At 43.9% G+C, this 16,731-nt stretch overlaps 1 protein-coding gene across 4 annotated transcripts in view; it reads right to left on the reverse strand.

The window, feature by feature from the left end:
* Positions 1 to 16,731, reverse strand: part of LOC126474144 (E3 ubiquitin-protein ligase TRAIP) — a 215,293-nt gene that overhangs the window by 24,609 nt on the left and 173,953 nt on the right. For all 4 annotated transcript variants that reach the window (XM_050101597.1, XM_050101596.1, XM_050101598.1 and 1 more), the window contains one exon: positions 3,050 to 3,154. In XM_050101597.1, coding sequence (XP_049957554.1) covers positions 3,050 to 3,154 — 105 coding nt within the window. The remainder of the gene's footprint in view (positions 1 to 3,049; positions 3,155 to 16,731) is intronic.

The raw sequence follows: 16,731 nt of genomic DNA on the forward strand, positions 1-16,731 counted from the left end.
AAATCTCCGCAAAATAATGGCCTAAGGTGTTGGAGGTAGCAATAAGGTTCACAATGACATCTGCTACGGTCAGGCTGGAAATTGGGGATTGGACCTTGATCCCAGAGAGCGAACAGAGGTTGTCCCACATAACAGAGGAGGAAGTGAAACTGTTAAAGGAACTAGTAAATGAAATTCAGCTATTCGTGCAGTATGGCACAAAGAAGACACCTACCAGACAATCTTTGATGGAAAGCCAGAGGAAAATGGAAGTAGGACAGTCACAAAGTGATGTGGTCCAATGGCTTAATGTGAATCTTTCTGTTGTGTCTCAGATGGGCGTCATTTTACAGAGACTGAAGCTCTGTTTTGAAAACTTGGGCAGGGCCAACCATGTGTGACATCATGAAGAGGTCTAACTTAGAATAGATGTGCATGGAGTCTGAAAGGAATGTGGGTTCTTCAGTGTTAAGACAAATGAGATTGAGTTGACTGAGAACGTCAGTCAAGAGGGTACCTGTTGGACAGGTTCTGGGTGAACCACAAAGGGGATGGTGTGTACAAAAGTCATCGAGCAGCAAAAAGGGGTGAGGGAGTTGATCAATAAGCTAAAGGAAGTCTGTTCTGGTGACAGCGAATGACGGAGGGAAGTACACTTTGTAAAGAGAAAAGATGAAGTGAGGAAGGATAAAGCAGGCTGCAATAGCTTGCAATCAAGTGTTCAGTTATATAGTTTGGCTGTGAACATGGTCCTGGATGAACAGCATGACTCCTTCTACAAGATGGGATGCTACCCTACCCTTGGGAGGAAGGTCAAAGCAGATAGAAGGAAATGCGAGAGGTCAAGGTGGACATGAGGAAGTAATTTTGTTTCTTGGAGGTGGAAAACATGCAGATGCTACGGTTTCAAGAGTGACCGTGCTTCCTCCTTGCTGGATCTAATGCCATAAACATACCATTGGAGGAGAGTCACCATGAAAAAAAAAGAGGAGGAGGGAACAAATGAATGGTTGTCACCTTGGCAACTGCCAAGTGCCAACCTTTGAAGACTCAGCACTACAGGGAGCAAAGGCTGGAGGATCCTGTTCCAGGAGATCTGCATAGGTGTTGGACTTCTCTGTTGGTTGGCCTGCAGATTCCAGAACAGAAAAACAGCAGAAAGTGCACACTGGTGAAATGGGAGGTCAGCTGGGTGAGGGTGTCATGCAGCGACACTGTTGAAGAGGATCTCCGAGTCGGGGAAGGAGAAAATCGTTTGTCTGATTCTTTAGAGCCTTTGTGGCTGGCAGATGAAGACTCAGATGTTTGTGGCTGGAGGTATGTACGAAGTTTTCGCGGAAGTGTGTGTGTTGTCCTTTGCAGCCTGCTGGGTGTGAAGCAGGTGATTTTGCTGTCGTGGGTGAAGATTTTGTGCCTTGTTGTGCAGGTGGACAAGAAAGAGATGGGGATGCTATCATGATACAACTGCAGTGCTGAATTTGAGGTCACAAGTCTGCGTGACCATGTCCTTCGTGGAGTGAGGCACAGGAAGAACAGTACTGTTAAGTGCCAGATGGTAAAATGCAGGGCTTTTGACTAGCCAACAACTTGCAAGCGACAAGGTAAGGTACTTTTTCCTTCATCCTGATCTCATGGACAGCCCACTCATCGAAATACATGGATCATTCTCAGGATGAGGCGGCATGGTTACCATTGCAATTGATACAATGGAGAGGAGGTGCGCAATCGCCCTTGTGAGCATCCCTACCACAAGTAACACATTTGGTCATGTTTTGACAGGATATGCAAGTATGGTTGTAATGTTGACACTGGTAGCAATGCATTTGATTTGGAATGTACAGTGAGACAATGGTGACTTCATAGCCTGCATTGATCTTTGATGGAAGCAGTATCCAATCAAACATGAGAAACATTGTGTGTAGGCTCTATGGTTGCATCAATTTTTTCATTACTCGATATATTGCAGTGAGCCCTGATCAGAGAGATAAGTTTGGATATCTCCCTCGGTCAGACCATCCAACAGATGAGTGTAAATAACATATGTGAAGAATTCAGTGTTTGATGGGACTCTGACACAAACAGGATAGCCATGGAGGAGTGAAGCCGTAAGACAGTTGTTGGACTTGAAAATCAAATGGATGGGCTCACCTTCAGGTGCGCACAGAGAGGAGGAAGAAATGTGGAGGAAATTCAAATGCACAAGCTGAGGAAGGGTAGGAGATGGAGAACGAAGTAAGAAAGAAAAACATATGAGGTGCTGTTTTGGTGTCAGACTATTACAATCTCAGAACACATTACCAAAAATATCCCAGACATGTTCCCCAAGGGAAGGGAAAAAAAGAATACTAAAAGGATAGACATGCAGCACAGAAAGGGAAGAGGTGCTGCACAGTTTAGGGCCAAGCACGAACTCACAAAAGAGTGGCGAGTCCCCAGGGGCTGTGTCTTTAATGAATTCTAAGCTGACTTGCACCAAAATATATAAAAATGATTGAGTGTTCTAGAAACCAACCACTGGAGGTGGCGTAGAATTGCTGAAACATGTTTCAGCAAGAAAACTGAGAAGAGCATATTTTGCTAAAATTACAGTATCCAATTTTATTGTTTTGTCAGGTAATACAGCCGCTTTAGAGCTTTACAAACCTAAGAATGATTACTAGGTGCAACAAATTTTTTGGCAGCAAAAGGTCAGAACAAAAACTGATACTTTAAACTTCAAGATGGATTTCTGGATTTTTAAGTAAGAGTAGAGCATACACATTTTCTGATACATTATAGTAATTTTTTAATAATGCTAACTTTCAGCACAGAAGTGCCATCAATATTGGTAACAGAGAACTGCTAAAAATGGACACTGGTTGTCACACCACAGGTAATGACCATAAAAGTATATATATGTAGAGTCATCGATATAATTCATAGAAATACAATTTATATGAAGCTTTCACAAGAGAAGCATAAATGAAAATTGGCTGTAATTTTAAACTTAGGTGGAACGTGTGGAGGGGGAAGGAGGGCAGATGATGGGACAGTACATGAAATTAGCAAACAAATTCACATTGTCACTTACACAATTTTCCATTGGATCATCACACTTCTCTTCACCGAATGTACTTTGTGGACAAGTGAAAAGTTCCCCATAAGGCACCTCCTCTTTTGCAGTACTTCCCTGAGCCTTCAGAATAAAAAAGAAACATTATTGTTTTAACTAAGGTAAGAACAAAATACAGTAATCTCTTAGTACCTAATCTGAAATAAGATTTTACAAATATTCACAGGCAAGCAAAATATGCTGCAAAGCAAAATGCTAATTAATGTCATCAAGAGACATAACAATTTTAGGGCACACATAATGTATGTACAGATATGTAGCAATTGTTGGAAAGTTTTGGTTGATTATTTATTTCAGTCACAGTTGCAGTTCAATACAGGTGATAACTGGTCTTGGCTTTTATCAGCTGTCTTCATATCTACATAATACTTTTTCACTGTAGCTACAGTGTAACTTCACCACAATGTATAGCTGTCTCAACAATAAAATACTGGGGCGGAACTTAGAAATGGTTGGAAATAAATGAGTTCAATGCCACAGATGCTGTTGAGCATCTTTTATCTATATACAATTAAGGTCAACCTCGATGCTGCAATAAACAAGATATTTACATCTAAGTCACATTCACACATGGTACATGTGAATTCAGTTGCAAAAATAATATTTCTTTAGTCACAAAACGAACTGAGAAATACAAACTAACTTTGTGAGAATGACCTCTTCCAAACCAGCAATCAAATGAAGAGGAAACAATGCAAAACATATGCTAAATTTCCGTTACATGAGATATTATTTACACATAACATGATCTGAAATGGACCTGATATCAATTGAGGGTTATTATGCAACAGCCTCCCCCAAGATCATTACGAACTGTTCGATACCACTCTTTTTATATGCATCCATGCATTTATCGTACAATTCAGTGCATCCTACAGTCTTTTATGTGTATTTTTATAGGTATCATTCAGTTCAGTTTGCCCAAAAAACTTATATTTCTTTGTAATACATATAGAATGTTCTGGAATGACGTACATTCTTGTGATTGTTAATAGATTATTGTCATTAACAAAAATATGTACATATGCCAAATTAAATATCAGATCATGAAATTGAAGTAATACAGGTTTAGCAACAAATATTACGAGGCTGTGGAAATGTTAGCATAAATAACTAATGCCTTTAATTATCACAATAGAAATTTGTAAATTCACTAACGCGAAAATCTCATTACAATTTAAATGAAAATAACAATTATTTTCCAGTGATGTAATTTCATTCGTTATTCATTTTTATGTAATTCATTGTAATTAATGATATAATAGAAGGAAACATTCCCCGTGGGAAAAATTATATATAAAAACAAAGATGAGGTGACTTACCGAACGAAAGCACTGGCAGGTCGATAGACACACAAACAAACACAAACATACACACAAAATTCAAGCTTTCGCAACAAACTGTTGCCTCATCAGGAAAGAGGGAAGGAGAGGGGAAGACGAAAGGAAGTGGGTTTTAAGGGAGAGGGTAAGGAGTCATTCCAATCCCGGGAGCGGAAAGACTTACCTTGGGGGACTGGCACACACGCACATATCCCTCCACACATACAGACACAAGCAGACATATATGTCTGTGTGTGTGGAGGGATATGTGCGTGTGTGCCAGTGTATACCTGTCCTTTTTTCCCCCTAAGGTAAGTCTTTCCGCTCCCGGGATTGGAATGACTCCTTACCCTCTCCCTTAAAACCCACTTCCTTTCGTCTTCCCCTCTCCTTCCCTCTTTCCTGATGAGGCAACAGTTTGTTGCGAAAGCTTGAATTTTGTGTGTATGTTTGTGTTTGTTTGTGTGTCTATTGACCTGCCAGCACTTTCGTTCGGTAAGTCACCTCATCTTTGTTTTTATATATAATTGTAATTAATGATGCGCTTGTAAATTATGTAGATATTTACCTCTTGTTAGTTACACCACCCAAATTTACGAAATGCTGGTATTTGAGAAAACATGTGTGTATTTAATTTATGAAGTCTGGCTCAGCATGATATGTATACTTTGAACAAATGTTAGCAATAAAATCCATACAGTTACTAATAATGAAATTAAAGTCAAAATAATTGTTGAAATCAGATTGTGAATTAATTTTCACACATAAAACCAAGATGATGATAAAAATATTATGTTATTTGACATTATATTTTATAACCTGTACAAATGTAACAGCAGTTAGATTAGATGAAATTGTATTTAAGTGTAAGTTACATTTTGTAAATAATTAACAGTGGTAGCAATTGTTAAAATTGTATTTAAAGCAATGCTGCGCGGGCAATCAGTCAAATTTTGTTTACTTCAGGAGGCAGTGCAGTTCAGTTCGGTTTAGCTCAGTTTCGTCAGTTGTTTTACACTTATGTCAGTTCTGTCGATCAGTGGAGATACTGAGTTGCAGATAGACACAAAAAAAAGACTGTCGGTAGATAAGCTTTTGGCCCACAAGGCCTTTGTCAATCATAGGCAAAGCAAACAAACACACACACACACACACACAACGGATAGTAGGGCAGGAGTGCGGGACGGTTAAGTGCTGTTAGTGGGAGTGTGCAGGGACGAGGTGGACAAATAGGGCAGTTAGGTGCAGTCAGGAGGTTAGATGGTGGGTGGGGGAGAGAGGGTGGGTAGCAGAAAAAGAGAGAAGTAAAACGACTGGGTGCATTTGTGGAATGAGAGCTGTGTAGTGCTGGAATGGGAACAGGGAAGGGGCTAGATGGGTAAGGACAATGACTAACGAATTTTGAGGCCAGGAGGGTTACAGGAATGTAAGATATACTGAAGGAAGCATTCCCACCTGGGCAGTTCAGAAAAGCTGGTGTTTGTGGGAAGGATCCAGTTGGCACAGGCTTTGAAGCAGTCACTGAAATGAGTAATGTCATGTTGAGTGGCGTGGTCCAATTGTTTCTTTGCCACTTCCCAACATCCCACCGTCCAGCCACAGAGGAGCAATCCCCTCATGACTGAGTACCACCGAGGATGGAGCAACTGAATTACATTATCTGCCACAGTTTTGACTACCTCTCGTCGTGCCCTGAAATGAAAAAAGACCTACCCACGATCTCCCCCCCATAATTACTTCATCACACTCAAAATATACCTCAGCCACCATTTCCTTACACACGGACATATATACATGTCAGCAAAGCTGGTGAGTGAGACAGGTTCCAAAAATTCACACTTCAACATACCATCTTTCATCAGAGCACTGCATCTTCTACAATGGTTATTCAGTGTCAGTAGTTATAATTTTTCAGTGTAAGTCTCTTCTCATATTTTGCATCCAGTTGGACTGAAAGACTGGCAAATTATTCATGTGTTGTTTTCACCTTTTGTATTAATGAATAGAGAGATTTCCTTATGTATCCCAGAAAATAACTGCCACTTGTTTGGTGGAGCCACTAGCTCTCACCCAGTGTTGTGTCGCACTCATTGTGAATGTTTGACGGAGATGGCAGCACCATACAGCACACAGATCTCAGGCAGCAATGAGAGTGGGGACTGTTTTTGATACAATGGCATAAAGTCTTCCTGGTGGATGCCATAAATGCTGAGTGCCGTCAAGATGACCACAAGACTGTGTTTATGGCACAAATGGAACTTTAAATCAGCTGTGACAATAGGCAAGGCAGTGACGATGGAATCATGGCATCAACGTTTGGAAAAATATGCACAGGTGGCGGAGAGATTATGTAGAGAAGTGACACAAGGTTCACAGTTTTTGTGGTGTCACCGTCAGACACCACACTTGCTAGGTGGTAGCTTAAATCGGCCGCGGTCCATTTAGTACATGTCGGACCCGCGTGTCGCCACTGTGTGATCGCAGACCTAGCGCCACCACAAGGCAGGTCTCGAGATACGGGATAGCACTCGCCCCAGTTGTACGGACGACATTGCTAGCGACAATACGGACGAAGCCTTCCTCTCATTTGCCGAGAGACAGTTAGAATAGCCTTCTGCTGAGTCCATGGCTACGACCTAGCAAGGCGCCATTAGCCTTACCTAGTTTGAGAGTTATCGTATAAATGTCTCAAGAAGAACGTGTAAACCAACAAAGAATAAAGTTAAGTATATTCCAAAGCTACGTATTTTCTTTATAGCAGTCATAACGTGTCTTGTTCCAGACTTGACGCCAGTCGGCGTGTGTGTACGCGTGCCTTTCGGCTCCCTTCAGTGTGTGTGGCGTAACTAGCTTGTTACGCCACAACAGATTGGCTACGAGGATGGGATCGTGTTCTTTCTACTTGCTTTGCTCTGATTTATTTGTGTCATGGCTTCGCCACAATCTCCAGATGTACTGTCCGAATTTTATCGCTTGCAGAATAAGCAGACGCAGGCGTTATTGGATGCCCTTGGACAGCTCAACGTGCACTGCAACACAATGCGGCAGCCGCCGCTTCACCGCTACCGCAGCCACAACATGCAGTTGCACCACAGTTTCGCCAGTTTGACCAAACCCACGAGACTTGGACGGAATGGTCCCGCCAGTTTGCATTTCATCTAGCCGCCTACAGAATTCAAGGTAATGAGCGGCAGCCATTTTTGCTTTCTTGTGTCGGTGTGTCCACCTACCGTGTGATAGTGAAATTGTTTCCCCGACGCGACGTAGCAACTCTGTCCTACGAAGAAATTTTGTCTGCTTTAGATGCCTATTTCAAAGAAACTGTTAATGTGGTTGCAAAACGGTATACGTTTTTTCGTACGAAACGTACGGCCGGTCAAACTAATAGGGAGTGGGTAGCAACATTGCAAGGACTTACTAGGGACTGTGCCTTTGACTGTGACTGTCGCCTTTCTTATTCAGATACAATGGTGCGTGATGCAATTGCACAGAACGTTTCTGATGTTCGCATACGGGAGCAAATTTTGAAACTAGTTAATCCCTCCCTACAACAAGTGATAGACATATTGGATAGACAAGACACACTTGACTGTGCTCAGGACTCATTTGCAACTTCGCCAGCCGTGTGTAACATTAACCGGCCCGCCGGGCGTGCTGCGCGGCCCGGTCAACTGCCCTCGCGCACGTTCGCACAGCTGCTGCCACGCTTTAAACCAGGTGTGCCGCACCAGCACACACATGCAGTGAAATCATGCCCGCGGTGTGCTACTAGACATTCGCGTGAAAATTGCCCGTCACGCCAAGCTATTTGCTTTTTCTGTCATAAGAAAGGACATGTTCAAAGTGTTTGCCAGAAAAAGCTCAGATCAGACAATCACAATCATTCCAGGCCCTTTGCTTCACGCCGGAATCGAACCAAGGACACTCAGGATCGTGGACCTTCGCCCACGGACATTCATGTAGTTAATTCCGCTTCGTCCAGTGCCACTTTCTCTAACAGTGACTGTGTGCGTCCCACAAAAACTGTGCGTCGACGTCGCCGGAAATCACGTCAATTAGCAAGTGATTCTGTACACGTGTCTGTTCAAATTGCACAAAACAGTCGCTCTTGTCGTCAGCAGGACAATAAACTTTTTGTCGATTTGGACTTTAATGGCAAGGTCATACCGTTCCAGCTCGATACCGGAGCTGCAGTTTCATTGCTCAATCACGACACGTACAAACAACTGGGCGCACCTCCGTTGCGTGCCGCAAATGTTAAGTTACATAGTTATTCAGGACAGAATATCCCTGTGTTAGGACGGTGCAGTCTTCTTGCAACATACAAGGGACAAACAAAACTTGTGTCATTTTACGTTCTTCGTTCTTCTTCTGCAGTGAACTTGTTTGGTTTAGATTTATTTCAGTTGTTTAACATGTCTATTGTAAATCAGGTCCTATCAGTGAATCAGACTGTGCCTTCAGACAGTGTTTCTCGTCTGTGTGAAGAATTTGCAGACATTTTTGCACCGGGCTTAGGTTGCGCTAAAAACTATGAAGCACATTTTGAACTGAAAGTCAACGCGCAACCGAAATTTTTCAGAGCGCGCAATGTTCCCCACACATTGCGTGATGAGGTCGCAAGAACATTAAATGATCTAGAATCACAGGGTGTAATTGAACGTGTGCAAGCTTCTCTCTGGGCCTCACCCTTAGTAATTTTGCCAAAACCTTCCGGAAAATTGAGACTTTGCGTGGACTTCAAGGCCACAGTGAATCCACAACTAGTGACTGCTACTTTTCCTTTGCCCCGCCCGGAAGATATTTTTGCTAAACTGTGCCCGGGAAAATATTTTTCAAAGTTGGACCTAGCCGATGCGTACTTGCAAATACCGGTGGACGACGAATCCCAGCGCGTATTGGTGGTTAACACGCATCTTGGATTGTACAGGTTCAAAAGACTGCCGTTCGGGTGTGCATCCGCCCCTGCATTGTTTCAGCAATATTTACAAACTATTTGTGCGTCGGTCCCTACTGCAGCAAACTATCTGGATGATATAGTGATCTCCGGACAGACAGAAGAAGATCATCTTGCGAACCTACGAACATTATTTCAGGTCTTGCGACAAAATGGTCTTCGCTTGCGGAAGGACAAATGTGTGTTTTTTGCTCGTGACTTACCATACCTGGGACATGTCATTAATGCCCAAGGCATACATCCAAGTCCAGAGCACCTCTGTGCCATACAAGAATTGCCTTCGCCACAAAATATGAAGCAGCTACAGAGTGTGTTGGGTAAAATTAACTATTATCATAAATTTGTGCCGCGCGCTTCTTCCATTTCAGCTCCGCTTCATCGCTTACGCCGTAAAGGTGTTCCGTTCGTCTGGACGACGGAATGCGAACGCGCCTTTCGTCAGTTGAAATCGGCGTTGCTTTCTAATACTTGCCTTACGCCCTTCGATCCCCAGAAACCCCTTTTGTTGATGGTAGATGCATCGGATTTCGGGATCGGTGCTGTGCTTGCGCACAAAGTTGGCTCCCATGATCGCCCTATTGCCTTTGCGTACAAATTGCTTTTGTCTGCGCAAAGAAATTATTCCCAGATAGAGAAAGAAGCTTTGGCTCTCGTGTTTGGTGTTACTAAGTTCCATGATTTCTTGTATGGTCGTCACTTCACCATCATCACAGACCACAAACCTTTGACATCGCTTTTTCATCCGCACAAGCCTGTACCTCCGCGTACAGCACAGAAATTCATTCCCTGGTCTATTTTCCTCTCGCAGTACCGCTACGATATCTTGTATCGGTCCACTGCTAAGCACGGAAACGCCGATGCATTGTCCCGTTTGCCTGTTGCTGAGGATAAAGCATTCGATTCTTCCGAACTTGCTTTCATGTTCACTGATTCGGCAACCGATGAAGTGGTCGAATCGTTTCCGATTGATTTTCGTCGTGTAGCTACAGCCACAGCTGCTGACCCTGTCCTTGCTACCGTTTTGCGTTTTGTTGCTACGCAATGGCCTTTGTCAAAGTCTCGGATCGAGGATCCGTTGGTTCGCCGATTTTTTGCTCACAAGGAGAGACTTTTTGTTCGACGTGGTGTTTTGTTGTTGCGTTCTGATAATGATCAGTCCAGAGTAGTGGTCCCACGTTCGTTACAGTCCTCTGTTTTACGGCTTCTTCACCAAGGACATTGGGGTATAGTGCGAACGAAACAACTTGCTCGTCAGCACTGTACTTGGTTCGGAATCGATGCTGCGATTACGAATATGTGTTCTTCTTGCATGACGTGTGCCAAACAACAATCCGCGCCGCCGCGGCAAGTCTTTGCGTGGCCAAAAGCCACTTCTCCTTGGCAACGCTTGCACGTTGATTTTGCTGGTCCATTCTGGAATGCTCGATGGTTGGTTCTGGTCGATGCCTTCAGTAATTTTCCTTTTGTTGTCCGGATGTCTTCCACGACGTCCTCCGCCACCATCCAAGCGTTGTCTGCTATCTTTTGCATTGAAGGTCTTCCGCAGAATATTGTTTCCGACAATGGCCCACAATTCATGTCCGCAGAATTTCAGTCATTCTGCCAGGCCAATGGTATTCAACATCTGACATCCGCGCCGTTTTCGCCTCAGTCAAACGGTGCCGCTGAACGATTGGTCCGGACTTTCAAGTCACAGATGTTGAAGTTGAAAGAGTCGCATTCTCGGGAGGACGCGTTGTTGCTCTTTTTGTCTTCGTATCGCTCTCAGCCCCGAGATGGTCGCTCGCCGGCTGAGTTGCTCCACGGTCGTCCTCATCGAACCTTGATGTCTTTGCTGCATCCGCCGCATCAGGTTCCTGTGCAGCGGCAGACTCCTGCTTTTGCTCCAGGCGACGTTGTATTTTATCGCAACTATCGAGGTTCACGGCGTTGGCTCGCAGGGCGCATTCTTCGCTGCCTCGGCCGCGCGATGTATTTGGTTTTGGGGGCCTCTGGTGAGGTGCGTCGGCATCTCAATCAGCTGCGCCTCTGTCGTCGCACGGGTTCTGCCGTTCCCCGTCTGCTTTGAGCGACGGTGCCGTCCGGTCAGCGCCCTGGGGACCCATCTACTGGCTCGCCTCATCCCCAGGTGTTACCGACAATGCCTTCCATTTTGCCCCATGGCGACGCGCCGCCGCAGTCGCCGCCTGTTCTCCCGCCGGCGCCGCCCGCATTAGACGCTTCGCTGCAGCCGCCAAGCGCCTCCCTGGGTCACGCGCCGCCGATCGCTTCCCGTGACCAGCTGTCCTCCGCCATGGAACTCTTGCCCGCTCCGGACCACATGATGTCATCGCGCGTCGGATACCCCGACGCAATGGAGGTCGACCCTTCGGCCCCTCCTGTCTCTTTCCGGGCGCATACGCCACATGTTGACGTGCACCCTGGACTAGGTTTTCAGGCGTTTCCTAGCTCCCCTCGGACCGAATGGCCGGGTGCGGGTGGCACAGCCTCGCTTGTTGTTAGGCTCCCCACCTCATCGCATACGTCAACATGGGGTCCTCCCCACGGCGGGCGGAAGCCTTATCACACGACCGTTCGCCGATTTGCGGGGAAGGAATGTGGTGTCACCGCCAGACACCACACTTGCTAGGTGGTAGCTTAAATCGGCCGCGCTCCATTTAGTACATGTCGGACCCGCGTGTCGCCACTGTGTGATCGCAGACCTAGCGCCACCACAAGGCAGGTCTCGAGATACGGGATAGCACTCGCCCCAGTTGTACGGACGACATTGCTAGCGACAATACGGACGAAGCCTTCCTCTCATTTGCCGAGAGACAGTTAGAATAGCCTTCTGCTGAGTCCATGGCTACGACCTAGCAAGGCGCCATTAGCCTTACCTAGTTTGAGAGTTATCGTATAAATGTCTCAAGAAGAACGTGTAAACCAACAAAGAATAAAGTTAAGTATATTCCAAAGCTACGTATTTTCTTTATAGCAGTCATAACGTGTCTTGTTCCAGACTTGACGCCAGTCGGCGTGTGTGTACGCGTGCCTTTCGGCTCCCTTCAGTGTGTGTGGCGTAACTAGCTTGTTACGCCACAACAGTTTTCATATGCTTAGTTTGCGTTCTGTGTGAGGTGGAGGGTGGGGAAAGGTGGTGTTATAACTTGAATGCATCTCCTAAACTAGTAGCATGTAAAAGTGAAATACTTAAAGCGCTCTCTCTCTCTCTCTCTCTCTCTCTCTCTCTCTCTCTCTCTCTCTCTCTCTCTGTGTGTGTGTGTGTGTGTGTGTGTGTGTGTGTGTGTGTGTGTGTATGAGAGAGAGAGAGAGAGAGAGAGAGAGAGAGAGAGAGAGAGGGAGGTTGGGGTATGTTATATTGCATCTCTACAGAACGTAACCTGTTCTTGATGTAAGGTCTAGATGAACCCCCCCTCTCCCAAGTCCTCTTACTTCCAGGTTGAAGGAATGCATAGTTTCCAATTTTATCAATATCAGTAGACCATGCTGGGAGGTGTACCTCATGTAAGTACTGCTCGATCTTTCTGCCTCTCTAATTTTAAGAACTTTGTCAAATGAATTTTCATTTTATGGTAGTAGTTACCAATGTGGAACAAATGCCAGTCAAAACATTTTGCAGATCAAACAAAGTATCACACATTATGCTTTTCCCTCTGGTACCATACACAGTAAGAAATATTTTCAGATTGTTTGATGTGCAAGACTACCTTATATATACATTAGTCTACATGACTTTTGACTTGAAAGGATACATTAGCCTAGCACAGAAAATAATGAAGCGATCATAATAACTGCCTTCTAATGCAGTGCCAAGAACCCATGAATGGCTAACATGAAATAGATGATATTTATTTTCTATCGTTGGGTTAATACCCGCAATGAGGTTTATCATACACCAGTATCAAGGTAACATAAAGACAATGTCATATTTCCAAAAAACAATCACACTGTTCAAGGCTAATAGAAGTCTTCAGTCACTGAATGTATACCATACAATTTGCATGAGTGATCAATAATGTAGGTTTTTAATTGTCTTTTAACTTTTAAGAAATCACAATTTCTTGCTTAACATTAGATGGGAGGTCCTGAAAACCTTCCCACCAACATACAAAATGCCACTCTGAGTCCTACACAAGGTGAATAATTCTATAGTGATTTTATTTTCCTGTCCTGTATTGTGAACTTTAATGCAATGTCAGAGAAAGGGAAGCAAATGAAGATGAGTTGGGAGATATGATACCATGAGAAGAATCTGATGGAGCACTGAAAGACCAAAGCTAAAACAAGACCCCTGGAGTAGATGACATTATCTCAGAATTACTGAGATCCCTGGGAGAGTCAGGATACCAAAGGTATCTCAAGTACTACCCTCTCCTGCAGGTCCTATCTCCTCTGCAGGAAGTACAGAATCTATCATCATTTGTCCACCTGACTGTGTGTGGCATGTCAATGGTAGATCTAGGTGTCCTGCACAGGGTAGACAGGGACCAGGGAGGACTCAATGTGCTATACAAATCCTTCTAATCAACAAGTTCAAGGTGCTGTCTTTCACTGAAACTGAGCCAGTGGAGCTCACTTCACTTGGTCTGGGGAAACAGGCTTTGCCCGTATCAAGAAGAGGCAAAAACAGAAGTGTAGGGTTCATTAATCGTCGGCAGTTCAAATGTATGGCAAGCAACGGTACATCATAGGGAAATGGCAGAAAGGGACAGGAAGGAACACAGTAATTGTGGGTGCCTGGGGGCCTCATTCAACAAGTTCAAGAGACTATTCCGGCAGCCACTGAGTGAACAGGTTGCAATCAACTGCAAATTGTGGTGCATGTTGGAACAATCGCCACCTGTCGTTTGTGTTCTGAGATCATATTTGGATCATTCCAGCGACTGGAAGAGAAGACCATCCTTGCAGCACACAGAGTCTCAATGGAGCTCACAATTTGCAGTATTGTCTCCAGAACTGATTACTGGTTTTGAGTCGAGTCAAAAGATTGAACCAGAGACTTCAAGGGTTCTGTGACAAGCTAGGATGTCACTCTCAAGACTTGCACAAAAGTTTGAAAACTGTGGGGTCCCACCAAATTGGTCAGATGTGCATTACACATCACAGACTCCAACACAGATAGCTGACTGTATGTGCGTTGCAGAAGAGAGTTTTTTAGATTAGGCAACTTTCCATCCAGTCCAAATAACAACAGCTGTTGGAGACCCAGAAGTATTAGTGTAAGGTCCAAAATAATGTCCACTACAGGCCACAGTATTAAAATCCTAGTAGCTAACAGCCGAAGCATTCACAACAAAGTGGCAGAGTTTGAAGCACTCCTGAAAAGCAGAGAAGCTTACAAAATAAGAAAGCTGGTTGAAACCTGAATTTGATAGCCGTGAGATTTTTGAGGAAAATTTAAGTCTATATCGAAAGGATAGGCTAAAGGGGAATGGAGGTGGTGTATTTGTCACAGTAGATAAGAAATCAGGTGCACATAAAATGGTAATTGCATCCTTCTGATGCCAATCAGTGGAAATTTTAATCATCCAACAATCAATTGCGAAATTGCAGTTTTGTTACTGGTGATTGTTACAGTTCATAATGGGAGGGACTCTCCACAGTACACAATCACTGTAAAGAAACTTGTACAGAAACAGAGAATACTTCCTAAGAGGTGTAAAACAGAACACAGGACTACAGAGAGTTGGGGAATGAAATGCGTTTGGCTGTCAAGAGAGCAAAGTGTGAAGCCTTCAATGACTACTACAGCAGCAAATTGCCAAACGATTTTCACAAAACACAAAGAAATTCTGTTCATAAGTATAGGATGTTAGTGGCACCAAAGTTCATGTCCAATCACTTGGGAATGAGATAGAACTGAAACTGAGGATAGCAATGCGAAAGCTGAAACGCTTAACTCTGTTTTCATATGTTCCTTTACACAAGAAAACCAAGAGAACTGCCCCAATTTAATTCTCATACTACAGAAAGGAAGAGTGAAATCAGTGTTAGTGTCGGTGGTGTTGAGAAACAGCTGACATAGTTAAAAATGAACAAAGTTCTGGGGCCTAATGTAATCCCTATCAGATTCTATTCTGAATTTGCAGCCATGTTGGCTGTTCGTCTAACCATGATCTATCCTAAATCCCTTGAACAAAAGACCTTGCCCACTAGACAAAAGAAAGCACAGGTCATACCCACTTACAAGAAGGGTAGTAGAAGTGATCCACAAAACTACCCTCCAATATCCTTGATGAAGTATCCCAAACACAATGATCTCCTCCATGCCAACCAGTATGGATTCTGAAAACTTCTATCATGTGAAATCCAAGTCGTGCTCTCCACAAATGGCATAATGAAACCTTTGGATCAAGGCAACCAGGTAGATGCAGTATGTCTTGATTTCCAAAAAGCATTTGACTCAATACCATGTCTACACTTATTGTCAACAGTACAATCACATGTGATATCAAGAAAAATTTGTGACTGGATTGGGTATTTTTTGATTGGGAGGACGCAGCATGTTATTTTGGATTGAGAGTCATCGTCAGATCTAGAAGTAACTTTGGGCATGCCCCAGGGAAGTGTGTTGGAGCCCTTTCTTTCATGTTGTATATTAATGATTTTGTGGACAATAGTAACATCAGAATTTTTGGAGATGATAATGTTATCTATAATGAAGTACTGTCTGAAATGAACTGCATAAATATTTGGTCACATGTTAACAAAATTTCAAAGCGGTGCAAAAACTGGTAATTTGCTTTAAATGTTGAGAAATGTAAAACTGTGCACTTCACAAACTGAAAAAAATGTAGTATTCTATGACTATCATATCAATGAGTCACTGTTGGAATTGACCAACTACAACAAATACCTGGGTGTAACACTTTGTAGGGATATGAAATGGAATCAATAAAATTTTCTCAATTTACAAGCGACATCATTTTGAATAAATCCCTCAAGCTTTTGACAGCTGTCTTTGCCATCATCATCAGGAGTTGAAATCAATGACTGCTGGGGCTGGCACTGTGTTCAGCTTATATAGATGTAATGGCAGCAGCTGGAAGCTTCCAGAGAGTGCCAGAGTGGCGCATGCGTGAAAGACATTGTTGAGCAGGTCCTAGCAGCATTGTCCTACCATGGCCCAAGTGACACCGCATGGCGCGAGCGGCCAGCGCCACATTTGAAACTGCCGCTCCTGTGTCCCTACAAGCTTCAAGTCTACGAATTTGCTTCCCCTCAATGTCCCATGGTGGATGGGAGCCACTATGAGCTGCCCAACTTGCCTTCTGCGCATGTGTCACTCTGGTCCTCTCTGGAAGGTTCCCGACACTGCCATTACATCTATATAAGCAGAACAGAGTGTGGGCCCTGGCAGT

Source organism: Schistocerca serialis, chromosome 4, assembly GCF_023864345.2.
Source record: "Schistocerca serialis cubense isolate TAMUIC-IGC-003099 chromosome 4, iqSchSeri2.2, whole genome shotgun sequence".
In the NCBI taxonomy this organism is placed as follows: Eukaryota; Metazoa; Arthropoda; class Insecta; order Orthoptera; family Acrididae; genus Schistocerca; species Schistocerca serialis.